The following is a 24,273-nucleotide window of genomic DNA, read 5'->3' on the forward strand; positions in this document are numbered from 1 at the left end:
TGAAACATGGGAAATTCCAATTGGATATAAGGAGTACATTTTTTCTCTTTTAATGAGGGTGGTGAAATATTGCAACAGCTGTCCAGAGAGGTTGTGAGATATCCATCCTTTCAGGTATGCAGGACTTGACAGAACAAAGTCCTCAATAATCTAAGTAGAGCTGCTTTGAGCACATGAATGGAATAGAGGACTTCCAGAAGTCCTTGCCACCCCAACTTATTTTATGACTCAATGGGTCGATTGACCAATTGATCAGTCAATCAATCTGTCCAACTTAACTACTGATACAAACACACACAAAACCTATATCCAAGGTCTGAGAATGGATGGTGTGGGAAGAGGTAGGTTTCTCCCAGAATGCAATTTTGGGGATTGTTATTAGTACAAGTAATAAAAATTATCTCTGAAGATATGCAAAAGTGATATTCAGTTGTTCCCTAGGTTCCCATTTTAATTTGCTTTTTCCTCCTTTCCCTGAAACAAATTTACTGTAATTGAAGGGAATCATTTATGATTTACCCAGCTTATCAGCAGAGTGTTGTGGGAGGACAGATTAATGAGTTTTATTGCCATGTCTCTCATAAGAGAATGAGACAAGATAAATAATAACCCAAAGCTTTAATAGCAATGGAGAAGGAGGTAGTCTTCAGGGTGACCTATTTTGTGATTCTGAAACACATAGCAAAGGAAAATGCCCTTCTGAGTTGTGGAGTGCCACATATAATATAATGCAATTTCTTTGGTACAAGTCATTTATATGCATTGGGTTTTATACCAGTTTTGTTTAAGGCTTTACTCACTGTTCTATATGCTGTGCTATCTTTTGAGAGAAATAAATTAAAAAATATAAGCAAATGTTTTGATGTCTAGAGGAGAATTTCCCTAAGTTACCAAAACTTATTTCCTCTTCTTCTCAAGTCACTAATAACAAACCACTGTCCCAGTAGGAAAAGAATGCAAGTTTTTCGCAATCATACCATAAAATCTCCAAGTTAGGTTATGTTAGATCAGAGAAAGTATAGAAAAGGAACAGTAACACTAAGGCATGCAATGCAATGTGATCTCTTCATATTTCAGCAAGGAATGTCATTAAACAGTGTGATGCAGAGAGACAGAGTTTGGTGTCATCATTACCATAATTTTTGGGTTAAGCTGCCTACTGAAGACAATGGACTACTTTTTGTTTATCTTTCATCTGTAAGTCAGAATTAATACCTTTTCTAAAAAAAGCAAATTAGAAGGTAGTACAGAATATATCTGCTGGTTTATGCTGCCATCCCGACCCTGGGTATCTAAACACCATTATCAGCAGTACTACCCCAAGAGAGGAATCCAGCCTATGCATAAACTATGCATCATCATTCCAAACTTGTGTATGTTTATTCTTTTTTTATCAGTTGATTCATCTTGGCTTGTTGGTACTGCCACGTTTTCACATGTCAAATTCCAGACTAGCACAGGCAGCAAACAGTTACAGCTGAGGAATGGTCACTGTGGGATTTCTGCTGCTGGCCTATCTGAAGAAACCTTCAGATGCTGTAATTACCACAAGAAATTATAGCTTTAGGGTGTCTTCATACCTCTCCGACAACTCGTCCCCACCTGGATTGCCTACATCACATTTACACCTAGAACAGTGGATAGACTGGCAGCACACACGCCCTAAATATCAAACTTCCAAACTGAGCTTATACTACAGAAGGTCATCAGTGATTTCATTTTGTGTTTTGCTGAACATGAGGCTTCTTAGAAAAGACAAGGAGGATTTCATATTCTCAATCCCTGCAGAAATCCTCCTCAGCTGGAAGTACAGGTCAATGTAATCCTCAAGGAGAAAGTACAAAAAAGAAAAATAGGTGAGAAAATATGAAAAAAAATAATTTTTCTGATGAGACACTTCTTCAGTAAATTAGTTGTTCAAGAAATATAATATAACATTCCTGTATGGACCTGAGTCACAAAATCCATGCTCAGCCATTTAATTCCTGTCATAGACCAGGGCTCAAAGGCTGAAGTTTCTGAGGAATGCCCCCAATACACAGGAACTGACCTACTCACTTCTAAATCAAGAGCTGCATTCTAAGCAAATAAAACACACACGGTTATGAAATAGAAAAAAGAATGCAACACATTGTGTGCAGCACAAAAGAGCACAGATTTTGCAGTGAGATGGCTGGGATTTCTCCACTTTGTATTTCCTGCCATTCTTTCTCACATGGGGCTGTTTTATCAATTAGCAGCACATGTGTGAAAAAAATGATCAATTATATAAAGAAAACCAGCACAATTATGCACATTAAAACACAGAGAGACACTGGCATTCATTCAGTATTATAATCTGCCTCCAGATAACAGTGAACAGTCAGTGACACAAAGCAATGCAATTGTTTCTAAAGAAGAGATTTTCTCCAGAGACCCCTCTTGTTCAAGGCAGGAGATGTAACTTTACTCTCTTAAACAGATTGCTGGAGAGAGATAGGGCACTGTACATTGTTTTCCAATTCCAAGAGATGCAAACACAAAGTTGCCTCTCTGTACATTATTAACTGCTAAGATTTATACTGTAAAAAACAATTTCAAGAACAGAAAAGCCCTTCTCTTACATAAAGGTCAGTGACAAAGACAGCCCTCTTCGAAGACTGAAACAAAATGTTTTTAACTCTTACTTATTCCTTCTTTTTTTCTCAGCAGGATGTCAAGTCTAGCCTGGGCAGCCAGAAGTTTTGGATCACAATCCATCTCTAAATTTTAATCTTCCTTCTCAATGCATTCTGCTGCTTGCATAGCCCACGGGGTCTGCACAACTTCCACTTTCACCAGAGCTCACCATTACTCCACTAATGCACTGAATGCCTCACACAGGCCAGTCTCTCCTTTTTAACAAACTGCATATCATTTGATTTATATCTAAGCTTAATAAACATGTTTCTTTTACTGATAATGGTATTGTAAATGGAAGACTACTGCAAAATGTTAGACAGCTTTCTGCCAGACTTAGAATCATAGAGACACAGAAGGATTCATTAGCTACTCGTGCAATTTCAAGCCATGGCATATTGATTTCTTCTGCTTCCAGCAAGAAGATACGTGACTTCTTCATTGTGCTGATTGTAATTAATGATAAAGAAAATAAAATCCTAATTATTGAGCAAGCCATGTGATTGATTCAACTTTTTGGAAAGAAGAAGTTTACCTTTTCCATCTCCTATCAGAACACTTCTGTCAAGATACAAAGGACAAAGGACAAAGAACTCCTACTTTCAGGATTTTTTTCCAGGAAATGGTGATTATATGACTCAGGTGGGGTTAAGATGCAGAAACATTGGGAATCACAGTCATTAAGGGCAGAATTGTTTGGAAATGTTGTTTAAATATACTTCGGATTTCCCCTTCACATACTCACAGACCCATAGTGGAAAAGGAGAATTGATACTGTAAGAAGTACAGAGAAAGCTGAACTCAATAAACATTTCCAGACCTCAGTTTCATCTTGAAAGCTTCTGAAATCTGTGCACTTCATCTGTGACAATTTTGAATTATAGGCCTGCAGGAAGGGGCATTAGAAAACATTTGTTACAATAAGACTGATCCTACGCTAGTATTTTACCCACATGGATCTAAGATGTTTGTAGGCATCTGTTCACTAAGAAATGTCCCAGTGTCCAATCCTTCATGGTGACTCTTTACGCAGGAAGTGTGATTACACAGCACAAATGCAATTACAGAATAGTGACAAAGAGTCTGTAATTCCACCCAACCTAAACTGAATTTTAATTTAGCAAGTCAGGATTAGCCATTACTCATTCTCATAAACCATTTGAAGTTACTACGCATGGTCAAGAATGATGATACACAAAACACACTGTGTCAGGTAAAATCACACCAAGGTAATGGCTGCAACTGCTGATATGAGTCTGTTTTTGTTACTAGCACTGTAGAGCTCTGCAGATTACATCATACAGATCATTTCCATACCTGGCATCCATTCAACCTGCATCTATACTTATCCACCTTTACTTGCCTGCTTAGACAAATCAGCAATGGGAAGGAAAAAAAAAAGCCAGGAGCATATAAATCCATCAGCACTAAATACAGAAAGTTAATATTAAATGCTGTGCAATGGGGAAGTACTTTAGATTTCAAAATGGAAACACTCCCATCTAGAGAAGTGGGGAATTCAGTCCCCAGTAGGAACAGAAAAAATGAGCACTCTTACATGTTTAAGCACACCAGATACCAGTGGGATACAACATTTCAAACAAACCTAGCAGGTATACAGCTGTCTACTCAATCCTACCATCAGTCACAGAATCACACCATCACAGAATCACAGGATATGTTGAGTTGGAAGGGACCCACAGGGATCATCGAGTCCAACCCTTAGCCCTGCGCAGGACAATCCCCAAGAGTCACCATGTATCTGAGGGCTTTTCCATCATTCCTGAACTCAGACCACAAGTAACTGTAGAAGAAATGAAATAACACCTACCAAGGAGGCTGAAACACTGATTGCTTTTGAGCTTTCATTAGCTGGCTGGGCTAATTTAGAACCATGCTGTGCATTCAGGGGAACAAGCTGGTGGTTAGTGGTGTGATCAAGGACGTTCAAAAATATTGCATAAATTTTGAAACAACAGCTATTATTTTAAAAGCAGTCATTTTCCAGTTACTGTGGTAAGCACACCACAGCAATGTGATTGAAGACTGAAGAGTGTAAGAATGGGATATTTAAGGAGGTCAATCTTCCGGGCAAGAAATCGAGCATGATGGCAGAGCTGCTGAAAGCCTTCTGGAGAGTTTATGGTGAGAAAATAACAAAGCTCTTCAAGAAAAAAGCTGGGAGGTCCTCTTTATCTGAAAGTTGTCATGCAAAGGTTAAACATGGAAACTTCTTAATGAGCACTGTTATTGTTTTCTGTTTGACACAGAGAATAATAGAAAGCAGATGTTTCTGCATAGTCACCTTTAATAAAAGGAGAGGAGGGATGGATGAGGGAGAAAAGCAGTTGGACATAAACACTATGGCTTCAGAGTACAAATTTATTTACAATGTGTACACAATTGGGAAGGGGAAAAAAAAGCAGCAAAAATATTTTCCAGGAGGGACCTAAGGCATACACTTAGCTTTACACTATGCCTATTAGTAACAGATAGATGTTAAACAGATGTTTATTGTAAAAATATCCATAATAATACATCTCCACATATAAGCTTAAGAAATATGTGGCTCACGTGCAAAATTTAAAGGAGAGGAATCCATGTTGGAGGAAAAAGTTTCAAGATAAAGGTGTTAAAACCAAAGAGATGGATATCTACTCAGAAATGCAAATCATAAAATCATAGAATGGTTTGAGTTGGAAGGGACCTTAAAGATCATCTAGTTCAAACCCTCCTGCCATGGGCAGGGACACTTTCCACTAGACCAGGCTGTTTAAAGACCCATCCAGCCTAGCATAGAACACTTCCAGGAATGGGCCATCCTCAACTCTGCTGGGCAATCTGTTCCAGTTCCTCACCACCTTCACAGTAAAGAATTTCCTCTTAACATCCAGTCCAAATCTCTCCTCTTTTAGTTTTAAACAGTTCCCCCTCATCCTGTGAGTGTTAGAGGGCTCCAAAGAGGTCTCTCAGGAGCATTCTCTCAAATGCAGAAGTGAGATTAAGTGCCACTCTGGAAGACAGAGTGACAGGTACAAAAGTAGTGAGTGGTGAAAGATGTCTACATTACCTAAGGAAATTAATAGTTCGCAACTCCAGAAACCTGCAAAGATTTATATCCCTGAGAGTAAGAGAGAAGTTCAACTTCAAGAGGACAGCCCTGATTATGCAAGAAACACAGATAAGTAATCTTCTACCTGGATCTCAGACTGGGACCAAAGCCAATGAAAACAGTTTTAAAAGCACCAATAAAGAATGAAATGTGTGCTTGTAAATATGAAACTGAATGTTTATGTGTCCTTACTGAAAGAATAAACTAAGTTTTATAAAATATTGCATATTTGGTAATTTTTTCATTTGACTTAATTCTGCATTACTTCTCTTTTCTGTCAGACATTCTCTGGATTCTGTTAAGATTTGTATGAGGGCAAGAGTCATAATATTTACAAGAAAAAGAGGTAAAGGACACCGACCAAATGTTGAGGGAATTCAGACAGTTCAGCTGAAGAGTAAGAACATGTCCTCCAAAATTTGCATTTGACATTTCAGTATCATATTTGATGGGACTCCAGAATCCTGAATGATTCCTGCATGGCTGCTGGGCAGTGAAGAGAGCATTAAAGTATTAAAAGCTCTGTGAGGCTCTTCCTTTCCAAATGATTTTAATCAGAAAAGGTTTGCATGCTTTTTACATTTTTCTATCTTATAATTTATAGAGGATGCACAAATGTTTGGTTAGTTTATAGCCAGCTTTATAAGCATCAGAAGATGCCACAAGAAGGATTACAAAGTATGTTGTACTAAAAAGCCATTGTGTTTTCACAAACTGAGAGGCATTTTTGCAGGAGTTCCTAGGAGCCCAGAAACTTAGGTGATATTATTTATTTTGTCCTGATTGGCCCCCACACCTTTTTTTTTGTAAATACTTCTGAGCCAAATCAGGAGAAAGCATACAAAATGTTAATAAATTTCACAGAATCACAGAATATGCTGAGTTGGAAGGGTCCCATGAAGATCATTGAGTCTAACCCTTAGCCCTGCACAGGACCATCCCCAAGAGTCACACCATGTGCCTGAAAGTATAGTCCAAATGCTTCTTGAACTCTGTCAGGCTTGGTGCTGTGACCACTTCCCTGGGAGTCTGTTCAAGTGCCCAACCACCCACTGGGTGAAGTACCTTTTCCTAATATCCAACCTAAACCTTCCCTGACACAACTCAGGCCATTCCCTCAGGTCTTGTCACTGATGTCACTCTCACCACAGAGAAGAGATCAGTGCCTGCCCCTCCTCTTCCCCTCACAAGGAAGTTGTGACTGCAATGAGGTGTCCTCTCATTCTCCTCTTCTCCAGGCTGAACAGACCAAGTGACCTCAGCTGCTCCTCATACGGCTTCCCCTCAAGGCTCTTCACCATCTTTGTTGCCCTCCTTTGGACACTCCTCAGTAGTTTAATATCTTTCTTACATTGTGGTGCCCAAACCTGCACACAGTATTCAAGGTGAGGCTGCCCCAGTGCAGAGTAGAGCGGAACAATCCCCTCCCTCGACCGGCTGGTGATGCCATGCCTGATGCCCCCAGGACACGGTTTCTCATCCTGTGTATTATCTGTTTTGTGATAGAGAGTGAAAACAGACTTAAAACATTCATATATCACTTCATATCTAGAAGTGGAAAATGCTTTCTACACAAAGTGTTTGTGACAAAATGGTTCTTTTAGGAGCAGAATTCAGGAGGGGATTATTTTCAGAAAAGTGATATAGCCACATTTTTAAGCATTGAAAATTAAAGTCTAGGGAAGAGGAAAGAGCTTATGAAAGGAGTCAAATAAAAACATGTGTAGACAGCCAGATAAAAAACCTGAGGATTTGAAAGAGGCCCTTTGGAAAGATTTTTTTTCCGAATAGTAAGTATTTATTTTTTGTAATACCAGTACTGTCCATAATGCAGACACAGATGGTGTTTCTGTATCTGCATTTTTGTTCAAATTAGAATTGGACTTTGGAAGTAAATTTCATGACTGTTTAGGATGCTTAGCTTCATGCAGACCTTGTGAAATGGATTTTGTGGGTTTTAGCTGAAACCTCAAGATGCACTTCAAAAGCATACCTGATACAACTGAACCAGTAATGATCATCCATGACGGAAAACCAAACTACAGCAAAGAAAACCTTGACTAGACATTTCCATGCATATTTTTATCTAGGATCCCCTCAGATTTTTTATCAGTTCCATATTGTCTTCCTTTCATTTAATGACCTATGTCTTAGCTGCCAAAAACAACTTTGTCAGCTTTTGCTGAGTTTTTCTTCATTTTTCCTGAACCAACCATCAAATAGGCATATATATCCTTCAGTTCAGTTACTACTGCCAAACAAATTTATAACATCACTTGGAACTCCAGACTGTGGAATATAAACCTAACATGTGAAACTTCCTACTTACATGTTTAGAAAAGTGAACTACAGCCTGATGGTGTAATTTTAACAGGCTCTTGTTTATGGTATGTTAGGTCACCCACCATCCTGAAGGTATGATTTTTAATTATTTAGATGTAATAAAATACAAAGCATTTCCTAAGCACTAAGCTTTTATGCTCACAATAATTTTGGCCAGAAATAAGGATTCTCTCACAGAAACCATAATTCGGTTAGATATACTGAACCCTTCTTAGGGGCATCTGGGATCCATGGTATTACTGTCAATGGATTTATGCTCTCTGCTGCACAGAAGACAGCAAGTGTTGCCCCATGGACCACAGCATTGAGTTAACCATAGTAACAATCTGAAACGTTATCAAATATCAAAGGAATGTAAACAGACCACTTTTGGGGGGAATTTCATAAGTTCAGATAGAAAAGTAGGTTGAGGTTACAATTAAGTTTTCCTAGTAGCAGAGTTTTGTTAATCCTGGTGCTCTGCCTTTAACAATCTGGTCTGCCAACTTTTCTGATGTACATAGTCTCAGAGAAGCAATATTACCATGCCTCACAGTGGGTCATCTGGTCCAACCTCCAGGCCCATCAAGAAGGGTCATCCTAGAGCATATGGCACAGAATTGCATCCAGGCAGTTCTTTAGTATCTCTGGTGAGGGAGACTCCACAACCTCTCTGGGCCATCTGTTCTGGTGCTCGATCACCTGTGCAGTAAAGAAGTTCTTCCTCATGTTCAGGTGGAACTTCCTGTGCATTAGTTCCTGCCAGTTGCCTTGTCCTATTGCTCAGCACCACTGAAAAGAGCCTGACTCCATCCTCTTGATACCCTTCCTTCAGACACTTACAGACATTGGTAAGATCTAGAAAAATGAAGGTAAAGAGTCTTTAGACCCTTGGCTTCTTCCTGTAAGTGCAGAGCCCAGTTGCCCAGTTCTCACTCCTGTAATCCCAGGTGTTCATGACCACTGACAATTTCCCTAAAATGTCAGGTGATTATGAAAAGATGTTACTTTAATTTTTAAAAGAGTTTTCCATACCTCTTATCTGAAGAGAAAGTTTAATTCTCTTAATAAGAGAAAAAGAAGATTTATTACTGATCTTAAGTATGTCTTATAATTTAAACTTTTTAATTACTATGAATAAGATAAAGAGTACTTCCTATAATAGAACTTGTAAAACACCTTACAGGTGACTGTGGGTTTTAAGCAGTACTGCAACTGAAATGTTAAATGGTAACAGTGAAAGTAATAACAAAGTTGTGTCACTATGGATTTTCATGAAAATCCCTAGAATTGTTTAATTTAATCAAAATAGTTCAGAGTTTTTAAAAATTAGATCAGATGTCAGACCTATGACTTTCAGATTGCTAGTCTCCTTCCTCAGTTAGTTCTATGAAGTCACACCTATTAAATGGGTTACAGTCTGTGCTTCCCCACTAAGCTAAGGTTTCTGCATTGTTACTGAGCATGCCAGTACTGAGATGCTCGAGGAGAACAAATGAGGATATATCTTGAGAATCCAAGTAAAACAGAAATCTCTAAAGATAGCAGAAATAGCAAAAGCTGAAAAGTAGAAACTGTGGACCCATGCTAAATTCAGTCCAGCCCTACCTGGCTTAATCCTGAGTTTTTTTCATTCTCTTTCCATGTGCTGACCTGTTACATTTTGATGATTCCAAAAAAAAGGACAAACTGTTAAAGCTTAAAGCTCCAAAGCACTAAATGACAGGACAGTCAATTAACATTTAACACTTATTAATATGTCAAAATAAAGGTATAGATTACATGAAATTTACATTTTTTTAAACATAGTATTGCTGAACAAACTTTAAAATCACTGTGTTACAGCATTTTTTCTAACAGAAAAAAACCAAAAAACTACTAAGAGGCACCATGTTATTGGACCACCATATGGAAAGTGTTATATATAAGAGGATCAACAGTGACTGAATTATTTTTGTTACAGGCTAATGTAGTCAAGCAGTGAAAGATTTGTGTGTTAGTATGTAGAGAAATAATATGAAGAAAAAAAAGTCTAAATCTTCTTGGCAGGAGACCTGAAACTAAGGAAAATCACATCAAAAACCAGGAAGTTGTACTTATAAAATTCCTCGGTGAAACCCACACAGTGATCTCCTATTACATTCATTCATAAAACTGCTGGAAATGGCAATCCCTGATGCACACATGGATTGCACAGGTATCAATTATAATTGGCCAGGTGGGAAACAAGGGCTCATATGGGGGGCATTATGTATTAGATACTTGGTGTTGGGTTCTTCACATGGGACATGCAGCACTTTTCAGAGCTCAAGGTTTAATTTAAAAATGCAACCCTTTCCTTTCTATGGGGAAAGCATACTCAAAGTGTGGGAAAGAAAGGGGCAAACCTAGTTCAGCTCTTCCATAACCTCACAAGCCATCTTCCCTCCAGCCTTCCATCCCTTTGAGTATGAGAGCTACTGCCTCAGAGGAAAAAAGCATATTAAATCATGGTACAGTGAGAGTTGTGTCAGGGCCTGTACTTTGTGTACCTCCATCGTGCTTAGAGACTGAATCTCCTCCCCTGCATGGAAGCTCCAGGATCCGTGAGTCTATAGAGCAGTTCCACAGTAACTGTCAGAGAGGAAGTAGCAAGTGGGAAAAGTAGGAAAAACCTAAGCAAATATGAATTTGGTGTATTTCCCAGCACTTTGCAAAATACGCCATGAGGCAACTGAACTGCGTGAGGAGACCTTCTAAGGTCTTAATTGACAGGATTGCATGAAGGACAGAACAGGTTATCCTAAAAGCTGAGGGAGATTCCTGTAAGACATGTTATATATGACTCTAGAAGCCACAGGCCATTCTTACATCAGCTTGATATGAAAGAGCCCCTGTGAGAGCTCAGAGCAAGATTGGGAGATTGGTCCAAAAACTGCCCATTAGCTTTCATTTAGGAGACAACCATGACTGCAGTCTCAATAAACATTTCCCTAATAAATCACAGGGAATGGGGGAGACCCAGGGCTAGTCCCATTCCAGCAGGCAATGTGAAATACTACTTAGCAGGGACCACCAGGGCTGACAGACCATGGGGGAGATCATGCTGACCTCTGGGACCAGCCCAGAAAGCCAGTGTATTCCCTTGAGTCCTGCCATGGAATTTTTCCTCTCCTCTGAAGAGGTGTGAATAAGAGGTTATTCTATTAAAATTTGCTGCTATCAAATCAATGCGGATTTACTAGTGCAAAACTGCAGTATTGATAAAAATGAAAAAAATATTATTTAGATGGCCAAGGAATGTTAATGAAGAGGAAAGGGTGTCAGGTGTGAGACTGAAATTCCTCTAGAGTTCTAATAAATCTTCATGTCCTGGTGGCAAAGCAGCATGTTTAAACTCCAATGGACATCATGATTTACATGCTGTGGTTCAGGCTGATTTCCCACAATTTTAATTCTTATTATAACCAAGTGAGGTTATAGGTGAAGTCCTGACATCTTCTGTGAAAAAAGATACATGTAACTTTCTGGGTGGTTAAAACAAAACCAAATTAACATGGTAAGTGTGAGTATATGTGTCCTGTCTCACTCTGTCCCATCTTTTCAGGGATGAATCATGACCTGAGACTTGAAAACTTCTCACCTTGGGGATCATACAGCAAAACTCCATGACAAGGGGATCTCAGGTATTTTGCAGGCTAGAGGTTCTAAAGAGTGCAAATATGAATATCCTAGCACACACAAACATGCTCCATTAAATCCATTGCTCTTGTTTCTCTAATTATTGTTCTAAAGTAAGGATACAGTTTCAGGTAATAATTTTATTATCTATCCACAAGTCACTCTTTGTAAAAAATAAAGATTTTTGAGGAAATAATTATAGCTCGTAACAGACTACATGCACCACAATTCAGAAACTAAGTGTCTTTTGACCAATGAAACTTGTCTTGAACCCTGATCAGTATTTTAACGGCAAGCCCATCAAATTATTCATTCATATCTATTTGTTGGAGTAAATGTGCATAATAAAACTGCAAATCTTTGTATATAGTTTTAAGTAATTAGAATGCTTTCTACATGGCACAGACTTAACTAAAATCAAGACTACTCCTCCCATATAGGAAGACAAGTCTAATGAAGAGAGTTAAAGAGCCTCAAGGTGCTGCTGCATTTCTGCATTTCAGAAAGACAGCAGAACAGCTGAAAACCAACAATGGCTTTTGCATCCAGCATCCAGAAAAAAAGGTGTCTCTACCATCCTGCACAACACAATCAGCATTGCACAGGTTTGTTTCTTTTAATTAGATTAATTTTTATTTGATGTCATTTGAATCATGGGACTAAATTTGCCATCTTTTGATACCTCTGCTCTGCTTTAAGTCTACAAGGTGACTTAAACCTACTTTGGGGGAACATCTGTAATTTCAGGAGTCTAAAGAAATCAGCAGTGGATGACAACAGCCTGGCAGAGGCTCAAAGCCAAGAGTAGATGAGCAATTCAGTAAATTATCTGTCTTAGGATCCTTAGAAAGTTACCTTGTTCAAAATGTTTTGATACAAGCATTGTGGAAATTCCTGGAAAACCTTATTAGCAGAGATTTTAGACTGACCCAAATAGATACTATTGCTTTATATACCTCTCTTGAATATAGGTGTTGATATTGCTCAGCAGAGGATTAAGTTGGAGTGACTAAAACAGTTGCCATCCCAGGTTTTCTGGACATTCCCATTCCTATGGCAAAAATGAGAGAAGAAAAGCTGAAACATTTTTAATTTGCTGGCAAACATCAGTCACAGCTTAAATGTCACTACAAAAAGATAGAGTTATTAGTTAATCTTGAGAAGAACCCTAATACAAAACCCAGCACCCCCCAAGTGCAAGCATTATTCTAGAAGAATATATCAGGGGTGAAGCAGTTTACGTGCAGTGGCAGCAGTACCAAAGCCAAAGGACTAGCTATCAAGAAAAAATGTCACCAGTGAGCATACACAGCTTAAATAACAACTTAGAATCACAGAATCGTTTAGGTTGGAAAAGACTCCAAGGTCACTGAGTCCAACCTTTAAACTGACACTGCCAAGTCCACCAGTAACCATGTCCCCAGGCACCACATCTAAACGTTTTTCAGACACTTCCAGGGAGAGCGATTCCACTGGGCAGACTGTTCCCATTCCTGACCACTCTTTTAGTTAAGAACTTTTTCCTTATATCCAAGCACTTTCTTTAGCGGCTTAAACAAAGTTTGGTCAGAGGTCGTGCTTTTCAGTGCGACTGAAAAGCAAAGCCTGGAAACCTTTCAATGCAAATGCCGTTTCCCGGTGACAGAAGTCCATCGCAACGGTGCCACGGGGGACAGCGGGAGCCCGCGGAGGCAGAGCCCGCGGGACAGGCCGGCTGTGGAACGAAGTGAGCCTGCAGCAGCGACTGGTCTCGGGCCGGAGCGACGCGGCTCTCCCAGAGGGACACCGCCGTGGCTCCGCGCCCGGCGAGCCGGGGGTCCCTGCCCGCCCCGTCCCGGGACGCGCGGGGGGAGCGCGGCCGGAGGCGGGTCCGCCCCGCCCCGCCCGGTTATAGGGCCCCGTCCCACCGCCCGCCCGCGCTCCGGCGCTGCCGCCCGGCCAACGAGGGACAGACAGACACCGCCGGGGGCCGCCCGCGCCCGGGCGATGGTGCCGGCGCCCGGGAGCGCCCTGCTCGCCGCCCTGCTCGCCGCCGGGCTGGCCGCCGTGGGCAGGTGAGCGGGGACGGCGGGCGGGGAGAGGGCGGGAGAGGTCGGGGGTCCGACCAGGCTAGGGCTGGGTCCCACTCCTCGTCCGTGCCGTGCCCGCCCGCGGGTGCGGGTGCTGGAGAGTCCGTCCCGCGTCCGTGTCCGCTGGGCTCTCCCGGCCGGTCGCCGGGGCCGTGGTGCTGAACGGCACCCGCCCGGCTCGGACCCTCCCGCGGCGTGTGCGCCGCTTCCCCGAGGGGCTCACCGGAGCTCACACCACAGCTGGGGGTCTTCTGCTTCGGGACAAACGGCAGCGTCGGTGACGGTCCAAACGGTGGGAGCAGCTGCAGCACCTGTAGAAAGGTGTGAGCTGCTCCAGTTCTTGATCTGCTTGGATAAACAGGCGCTTCACAATCATCCCGCCATCACAAAGTTTTAGGTTCTGCAGAGACAGGTACGCTCTGGAAACAGAATGAGATTTTGAGAGAGGATCAATGAAACCACTTACTCCTAATCAAGCCATTCTAGTGTTCCCCCTCCCAGTTCTCCAGAAGCACAAGCGCTGCAGCAAGGGAGTAGCTCATAAAGGGGAAATTCACAGCAACTGTGGGTGAAGCCTTCAAGATGTTGTGTGGTTTATTTATTTAGTATCAGATCTGTGAATGGGAACGTTTGTCATCAGCCAGTGGCAGTGTGCTGTTCCAGAACATGTGGGGCTGTCGAGTGGTCAGCTCCCCAGTAAGCGGAAGTTTACGAACTCCAGACTTGCTTGAATATCTTCGACAAAACACATTTGCTCTCGAAGCAGAGCTCTGTTTAAATGCCTGCGTTTGTTGGTCATTTTTCATGTGTACTTGCATTCCAAGTACTTAGAAAGATGTAAAACCACAAAATAAGGATGTTATCTCTTTCTAGAAGAAAATATGGCCTGAAGTTAACTAAAGCCAAGAGTGATATGTTTGATAAAAATTGTTGTTTCACATTAAGTCAAGAAACCTATGGGAAATGCACAACCTACCTATAACTGATTGCTCTATACCCTGTCCTGTCCAAGTTGGTGTTGGGTGGTAATGGCATCTCGCAGTTCTACCAAGATTGTCACTCTACTATTTCCATTGAAAGAAAGTGGGAAAAAAAGATTTTCAAACATATTGATGGAAGCTTTGGATGACAAGGGATCGTAATATAAGAGGATCCTATCTGCCTCTGAATGGTTAAGAAGGAAAAGGAAATAGTAAAAATCAGATTCAGTTTTGAAAGACTGATTTAATTATGGTTATTTATGTCTCCTAGAAGTGTAGCTTTCATACCTGGACTTTTAATTTCTCTGCTCTAAGCACTTCTTTTAATGAGTTTGGTGGCAACATGAAGCCATAAAGAAGAAAATTCTGCAAGCCAAGCTAAACTTCATTTATTCTTTTGGGACGAATTCACAGTGAAGCAAGACTGTTGTCATGTTGAGTGCCTGAAACTGGCTGAAGGGTTACCTAAGACACAGTTATTAAAAGATATAAGGTGACACACTTTTCATTTTATTTAATATGAATATAGGTGAACTTTTTTCCTAGAAGGAAGTCACCCCTCAAATAAACTTTTGTGAAAACAGACAAACCAACAAAACTCCAAAAACCCGACCAAACAACCAACGCAGAGAAAACACCTCATGCCTTTATTTTGCACAGTGTTCAAATATACTTCTGTATTGCATACACTCAGAGTTCTAAGGAATCTTTTTGAAATTGCTAATTTCTGAAATACCATCTTTTTGTTCTTCTGAATATAACAGTTGATCAAAATTTTAGGTTTGGTGATAGTTTTTGCTAGCAACAATGTCCAGAAATATTTTTAGAGGAACATTAAAGAAAGGGATCACATCCTGCCTTTGAGTTAACTGGAAGCTGACGATAATGGAATGGAGACGTTTGCCCCCACACCCTGCCAGCAGCAGACAGCTATTGTGTGCACAAGAGCTGACCAAAAGTGTTCTGTAGAGGTCTTATGGGAACAGTGCATTAATCTATTCAGCAGCTGTTAAAAAAAAAAAAAAAAGAAAAAGTAAAAACTCATAAATGCTCCTTCCTAGATAAAACTTTAGTAAAAGACAATATTAATAGGACTATATTAACTCAAACTAACTTTGTTATCTACCTACCTGGTTAACTTAGGCTTCTGAAGATTTGCTTGCTCATCCTCTGCAGCTGCTACTGTCGCATCACTCAGTTCAGGCAGGGCTTACACTGCAAATGATCACTGGTCAGGAGAACATGACAAGTATCTTTTTTTCAGTGTTGAGGTTTTTACTTCTTTTTATTTTAGCTGTTATGGGTAAAATGGCTGCTAATGAAATTTGTAGTCCAGCACAGTTAACAGCCCTGTTATTATATTTGAAATTTTGACTGCCCATTGGTATGCAGACATTTTTAGTGGTTTGGATTTGGCCTAGATCATGAACTAATTTTGAGAAAATGATGCAATGTAAAACTATTTCCTTATTTTATGGAATGAAACAACAATAAAGAGGGGTAGGAGTAGTAGGAAGATTCTTTTGGACAAGCAAGTCCCAACATTTAGGTGTGCTTTAGTCCCCTCTTTTCACCTTTTATTGTACTTATAATATTTTTCTTTGCAATTGTTTTTGTATTTAAGCTATTAGGGGTATCAGGGATATCCGTCCTACCCTATCAACTTTGCTCTGCTAAAAAGTCTACCTAGACAATTGATAAGTGGAGCAGGTAAACTTTCTGAATACGTGCTATTGTAAATATGTTTTCTTCTTTTCTAACATCAAATTTAGTAAATCACTGTAAGAAGTCAAAGGTCCTCTGTAGCAGCTTAACCTCTGTCCTCACATCACACATTCAATTTATTTTGTCTGTTCCTCACACCACTCTAGGAATAAAGTTACATACTCACTTGATCCTGGCCAGTATCTGGATGTTTTGCTCTGAATTGGTCTGATGTTTTTTGGGATAGGATTCATAATCTTCATATTACTTCAAAGAGGAACAACATTCATGCCTATGTTTGTGTCACTACAGGCAAGGTTAGGTCTTAGTCTGTGAAAGAGACTATGTATCTTAAAATTAGGGAGGAGTTGTTCTCCTAGTTCTTCAAAGCTCTTCAGGTCTCTTACCCTTCTTGTGGCGTTCATATTCCTGTTTTCCCCTCAGAGTATTAAAGGATGGTAGCGCAAGAGTAAATGGTTACAAATTAGTCTTTATCTTAATGAGCTCTTCTCTCTCTCTTCTGGAGATGCCTGGCCTGCAGTAGGAAGCAATTAGATTCCCTTCTCAGCTTTTGGTTTGTTCAACTGAAGCCAAGTTCTTATCATCCTCTGTAAATAGGCCATTCTTCATAGCTTTTCTTATCATATATACCATATATAATTCAAATGTCTTCACCATGTTAAGAACTGTACACAATCATCCTGATTCCAGCCAGGACAGGATTAATATTTGACAGTAGCCAGGAGGGGGCATGGCCAGGACACATGTTATTCTATACCATCTCACGTCATTGCTGGGGGTGGAGAAAAGGGACTGTCTTCCAGGCATGAAGGGTTCCTTCTGGTCAAGGAAACACTGTAGAGGGAGTCATCCCATATTGGAGGTTTTTTCATGTGCATAGTTTCTTTTCTTATACCCTCTGTCATCAGTATTTTTGTTGTTACAGTTTGTTTTCTTATCTCATTGCTGTTTCCAGTAAGTGGTTATCTCAACCCATGATCTTTACCTTTTGTGCCTCCAATTCTCAACTCCATCCCACCACAGTGGGAAGCAGGAGGAGAAAACGGGTTTGGAGAGTCTCAGTGGGGGCACTGAACTGGGGACTACCATTGCTAAACCACAACAATACAGCCTGGTACAGCAGCAGTAAACCTTTCCTAGAATTTTAACTGAAACACCTGAGGGTCCCACTTAGTTTATAATGGTGCCAGGGGCTCACAGCAATCTTGCGATAAATAATGCAGCCAGCTTTCTGTCACCTCAAACAAGGAGGCCTTGGATTGCTGTAGTTGCTATTCATCTTCACTGTTCTTTGCTAAATACCACCCTACTGATGTAAGCAGCAACAGAGCCATATAAAATCTCTTCTGCCTGGGCACTCTGGACAGCTAAGTATGCCACTTGTTACCTTTAGCACCAGTGCTGTAAGCTGCTGACTCTCAGAGGACAGAGTTCTTCACTAAAAATTCAGAGACCACTCTTGCCACTGACCTGCACAGTCTCCCTTCTCTTGCCCTTCTTCTTGAGTTGTGTATTTGGGCTGCAGGTTCTTCAAGGCCAGGAATTTTTTGCACACTGAGCAGACAGTGACAAGCCCAGCCATCATGCTTGGGCCTCTGAAATCCTACAAGAATATCTTGCAGGGAGAGATCAGAAGTGCCCTGTGCTTCCAGTCTACATTACTTCTCCCCCAGTATCCAAAAGGGATCTGGATCCTTTCTCCCAGAAAGGATCTGCCTGCCTGAAAGAATCTCCTCTTTCTAAATTTCTTTCTTTTGCACAAAATACTGAACTCCTGACAGTAATGGCAGAGCTGACGGATGTTGATTCTTCATGGTTTAGAGGGACTAAGCTGGCAAAACTGGTTTTCCTCCAAGATTTTGGGATCCAGGTGGGCTCTCAATAGTCTAGTTGATCTTTCCCACTGCCAAAGGTTAAGTTTTAACTTGGCGCTTGCTGTGAAAATCAGAACACAAGGAAGACCTTGTCCAGGGTGGTATCTATAGAGTACAGCTATGTTAATTTCATTTGCAGTTTTAGGAAACCTTTCCCAGTTTTAAGAGAAGTTTGTGCTGAAATCATGAGATATATTGTATACTTTACAAAGACACTGTCATTTGATTTTGAAGTGAATTACTAAATAAAACATTACTGAATGAAGTTTTTTCCTGTGAAAATGAGCACCTTTTGGAAAGGAGTGAGATCCTTCTTGCTCCAAGCTTTAGGCATTTTAACCTTTCAGGGGAGTCATAGCACTATCCAGATGCATTTCAGAGGATTTTCTGGGATGGAAGCAGAATGTACTGTTACTATTCAGGTAAATTCAAGGGCACTTTCTAGCCTGCAAACAGAACATATGTTCTTTAACTTGTATACTTGCAAGTGATTTAAGCCAGCAGCATTTGGATGAACAAAATGGAAAAAAGTTATTTTTTTGTCTATATGTGCAGAGGCAGGGTGCTGATTTCTCACAGATGCACATAGAGGAGTTATAGCTATTTAATAGACTTTTTCACCTGTCTGAAGATGAGGTGCATGTACTCCTGTAAACTGCATCACTGGGTTGATGGCAAAGGTTGGATGACTTCAGAACAATTTAGTCCAACACTGAGGTTTTTTTACTTGTCCAGTGACATAAAGACCATCTCTTCATTCGGAGTATCTCAGGTACATGAGCTTGTGCATTTCCTCTGAACTCCCTTCTCTTTTCAATGGTTCAGCTACTAAAGAAAATGCTGGTGTAACATATTGTACTTGGAAGTGTATGCATATATTTGTTTTATTAGTTTGCCTCAGTGATGTTTACAGTAACGGTTCTGATATGAGTGCAACCCTTACAGATAAGCACTGGATAAGTGCAAAGCGCTGCTGTAATGTGATAAAGCAATGGCTTTACTGTGCCTCAGACTAAAAAATGCAAAAGCTCATGCCTGATTACTTTTCTCCATCTTTCTTTTTCCCACCATGAGATATTTTTTGTTGTGTATTGCCCCCTCAGTACCTCAAATCCCTTACTATAAAGCTGCCACCAATAAGGTGTATTCTGTGTCAAAACCAACACTTTGGACTCTTTGAAGAATGCACATTTTAAATTATGGATTGGAAAAAGCAGTGAGGATGCAGGATTTTGGAAAAGGAATTTCATGAAGGGGACAGGCATGTGGTATCGGAGAACTTAAGTAACAGCAAACAGAGGGAGAAGACAACTAAATCCACAGTACTAGTTGCAGCACAGAGTAGGTCTAGAAGATTTACACAGTTGTGGAATTGCATCAAATGTATGATTTTGGCAACTAGCATGGCAGGTTTTCCAACTCTTGCAGTTGTTGATCTGCAGTGACTTTGAACTCCCTTGGCTTATCGGCAGGTGAAATCAACACTATGGTCAGGCAGCCCCGTGCAACCAGAACGCTCAAGACTGTCTGCACTTATGCAATCAATTTGCACGTGTGCAGTGACTATGACCAGCAAGTCACTATCTTTTATGGGGCTGCCTGATGTTCAGAACATGCATTTCTGTAGAATCAATATTTCATCATCCAAAGCAAAAGCGCTGTCAGGTGTGGCATCGTATATTCGATCCAGGTTGTTCATGTGGCACAAACTGAGGCAGCCCCATTGACTTCACTGATATTAAAAATGACTCATACTAGCAGGGGACCTGGCTGTATTTTTTGCCTTTGCCATGTTTCTTATTAGAAAGGGTTTATGTTGCACAGTTAATTTATTGCAGGTGAAACGTTCCCAGCTCCCCTGTTTCTCCGATCAAATGTGACTTTGCATTCCTCTCTAGGAACACTGCTCTAGGTTTTGTGAAATGAAAATGCCTGACAGGGGATAAAACATAAGAAAAATGTGCAATGGAGTACACAGAGGAATGAACTAAAGTGTTTTTGCCTGATGAAGCTGCTGTTTGTCCTTCCTTATGCAGCTTGAGAGCTCGTGGGCAGCTGGTGGCTGTGAGCCAGCCTGGGGTGTGTCGCTATGGTTCCAGGTTGGATTGCTGTTATGGCTGGAAAAAGAACAAGGGCCACTGCGAAGGTAACATTAACTTTATGCTTGTTTCCTCTCCATGGCTGTGTACTTGGTACTGATAAAGGGGTTTCATGTATGTCTGCCAGACGTTACAGAAAGAAACCTTCTGAGGAGTGAAATTTCTTAACTCTGTGAAAAGAGTGAATAAAACATATTTGAAAGACCATCTCCTAAGAAAACCCAGAGCTTTGGGTAAATAATAAAAAGCCATCAACTGCATATGCAGAGATTCTTAGATCCAGAAGGGACTGTCTGTTCCAATCTCCTGCACAGCCCTGGTCAGTGCCTATACTCTTACAGCTGTTGAGAATGTGCTAAAACCACAGTGTTTTCCAATGCTACGTAAGGACCCCTAAAATAGTTTTCTGTCAGTTGGTATCCTTTATCTTCAGAGTACACAGCCTCTGAGAACCAGGAGGTTTTAACTTTCTGAAAACATAAATAAAACTCAAGAAATAAGTGCACCCGAGCTTGGGTAGCCAGCCAGCGTCCTGGTCTGAGGATCATCGGCTTAATGAAGAGACAATGGCTCTTAAGACATTTCTAATTTGTAAAAGGTCTACAGATCCCAAGGAGAAGGCAATGTGGAATCTTTCTCTTCAACTGTACTTGTGCAAAACACAACAAAATCATAAAATATATGTTTTAGAAATCTTTTTCAGATGTTGCACCTGTTGTCCCAGAGGGTTTGGCATTTTGTGTCTGGTGAATTTGTATAGAGGCTCAGGGTTATTCACTGCTGAAAATCATAAAATTTCTCTGCTTTATATATAAAAACCATCATTTTAAAAAAGAAAAAAGGGATTATTTTCATATTTCTGCATTGCTTAATAACACCTTAGTTTTGATGCAACTGAATAGCTAGAGGGACAGGTGACAAATACATCTCTGATCAGCCAGTGGAGTAGATTGTCTTGTTTTAAAGCAATAGGTTTTCATAAACTTTGAAGACTCTTCTTTGGCAAATTACTTTAAGCCACCTATAATGTAATTCTGCATTGTAAATCCAGATGCAGTGTTCTCTGCTTCAGTGCTAACACTGCAAGCTGCTCTTTTCCAGTCTTGGATCTCCTCAGTTACAGCTGCAGAATGTGTCCATCCCATGGGAGACCATGCCAAGCAAGGATGCATGGGATCCCAGGGGAACAAGCTGGTCTTGCAGTGTGTCATGTTGCCTTCAGGGATAGAAATAGTGTTGAAAAATGCCTCAGTCTGTGGAGTTAGTGGATCAGTACATCTGAATTCTTCTGTAAATGTAGGGAAGATACTTGAAATCAGAAGTATGAATTTTAATTATTCGTTTTACTATATAGTAATTAACACTGTGACTTTCCTATAGTTTGCAGATCAGCTTAATTACACAGGGTATCGAGATGTGCATCCTGGTGCATACTTTTTCACTGTTTTTACAGAGCTAGTTCTGATTTAAATGCATGTCTTGTTTGCTCTTCCTGCATAACCCCCATGTTGACAATCATATTGACTTTAAGAGCCTTATAAGCCTTATAAAAGTCAGTTTAATTTCTGATTGATGATCTAGAGGGCCAAGAGTTAAAAAATTTTACTTTTTAATCCATCCAGGTTAAGCATAGCCCTCTCAAATTATTGTAAACCTGATGCAATTACACTTATTGGGATGTGTGGTAAGGACAGTTGCCTCATGACAGATGTGCTCTGGATGTTCCACTATGGAATAGACACGTTCCTCAGCTGTAACTCAGAAGGTCCAAGACTGTAAAACTTTTGTAGTATAATGTGTCTCCTTTGGCTGCAGGAGACTCTTGTTGCCGCTTTCCTGCTCTAGATGCCAAGCCTAGCAAGTCAAGCTGCTGACCAGCTGCTTCTCACATAGGCTTCTTAAAAACAGGAAAAATGCAAGAGTACAAAACTACTAAATATGAGTTGTAATCATGGCAGAAAAAGTATGAGAGAGAGACCTAAAAGTAATCCCTTCTTTTCCAGGTCTTTATAAACCTGGAAAAAAACAAACTCTTTTAATTTATGTTAGCATCACTATTCTCAAGCAGATAGAAAGTGCTGATCAGTAGCTACCATGCTCAGACTAGAGGGAGAGGTATGGAGGATGCTGAACTTATGCAAAAAGTTTTTAGGCAACTAAGCAGGGCAAAAGTTTTCAAATAGATTATTTCTAACTTTTTCTCTCTCCTTTCTCTGCCTGACTCCACCAGCTACCTGTGGACATGGTTGCAAGTATGGGGAGTGCATGGGACCAAACAAATGCAAATGTTTCCCTGGATTTACAGGGAAAACCTGTAATCAAGGTTAGTGCATATGCTCCAGAAAGCACTGTTGATTTTCTGTCTCCTTATCTTGTACTATGGTTTGTGTCATCTTCCAATATAGTAAACCAGGATATTTTCATGTTTACGTAGAAGAACTTAAGAGTTTAAGGCTCTTACATCTCCAGAATCCCAGGCAAGCCCTAAGTCTCCTTCAGCAAACAGAAGTTTGAACCCATATTGTGTATGTCCTATGGGCTGATGACAAGGGCAAGTTGTCATGTTTATAGTCAGAGGATTAAGGCATGGAGAGATTACACAGGAAAGTATCAGAAGAGATGGCAGTCAGTTCCAGAACCCATGTTATTTTCTTAACTAGCAATCCATGTTTCTTCTTTAACTAACCTTCTAATCAGAAAGACATGCAATTATATGCTAGACATGTAATTTATCAAGCTGTCTGGGCTGTTTGCAGATGCTGAATGGTATTTCTGAGAACCAGAATTGGGAGTCTTTAGAATTGCATTTTCAGAAACTTTAAATGCACCACTTTCCCTCCATAAACTTGCAATTCAACATGGAAATATTTCAGTTAACACATAGGTAAGAATTCAATTTTTTTTCCTGTTCCAATATATGAGACCCCTGCGTTGGATCAGATGAAAGGAGCAGGTCCATCCTACTGCAGCACAGATGAGTGAACTGCAGGTGCTTGCTACCTTACCAAGCTCCTGCAGCCTTTGACTGAAAATTTTGCATTGATGTGCTAAACACACTTTTTTTATAGTCAAAACAACCCATTTATTACACAGTATATTTCAAACAATATATCATAAAGCTATATTGTTAAGTATTTTAGAAAACTCCATCTTTTGCACTTTTGGTGTTTTTCACAGGGAAAGAAGTTAATTCCTTAGTACCACTAGAGAGGAAAGGGAAACAGCAGCTGTGGTTACATGTAACAGTTATGTAGGTATTACTTACAATTTCTGCCTTTAAACCCAGAAGTTTAACCTCAAAAATTTTTGGCAGCTTAAAAGTTACCAAAAAGCAACAGAGAAGCCCCCAGTTTTTAGGTGTTTTCTGTGCAGTAACTCCATCTGCATTTGAAATGCCCTCTGTAGGCAATCAGATCAGTTCTGTGCCACTTGCAGTAGGTTCAGAGTCTGAGGCATGGTGGAAGCACCACACAGACCCACATGTGCAAATCGCCTCTTAGACCCTGGGCTCTTCTACCTTCTGAAGCAGGATTTTTTCAGTAAAGTGGTTGCTGTCACAGACCAGAAGTCTCCCAGAGTCTCCAAGAGCTGTTTCAACAGTATAGCCATTTAGGTGGTCATGTTCCAGCAGCTAGGAATGCTCATACCCACTTTTAGTTTACTGGAGATGTAGCTTTGGTCTGTCCTTACACAGAATGCCCTGCTGAGCAAGCTCAACATGAGCTAACTAAAATAACAGAGATAAGGGGACTGTATTAGTCTGCCACCAAGTCT

At 40.5% G+C, this 24,273-nt stretch overlaps 1 protein-coding gene across 2 annotated transcripts in view; it reads left to right on the forward strand.

Annotated features, from left to right (window-relative positions):
* The first annotated feature begins 13,448 nt into the window (after positions 1–13,448).
* EGFL6 (EGF like domain multiple 6) overlaps positions 13,449–24,273 on the forward strand; it is a 37,055-nt gene continuing 26,230 nt past the window's right edge. For both annotated transcript variants that reach the window (XM_064646629.1, XM_064646630.1), the window contains exons 1-3: positions 13,449–13,806; positions 20,437–20,546; positions 22,730–22,822. In XM_064646629.1, the coding sequence (XP_064502699.1) occupies positions 13,739–13,806; positions 20,437–20,546; positions 22,730–22,822 (271 nt within the window). In that variant the 5' untranslated portion in view covers positions 13,449–13,738. The remainder of the gene's footprint in view (positions 13,807–20,436; positions 20,547–22,729; positions 22,823–24,273) is intronic.

Source organism: Pseudopipra pipra, chromosome 2, assembly GCF_036250125.1.
Source record: "Pseudopipra pipra isolate bDixPip1 chromosome 2, bDixPip1.hap1, whole genome shotgun sequence".
Lineage (NCBI taxonomy): Eukaryota > Metazoa > Chordata > Aves > Passeriformes > Pipridae > Pseudopipra > Pseudopipra pipra.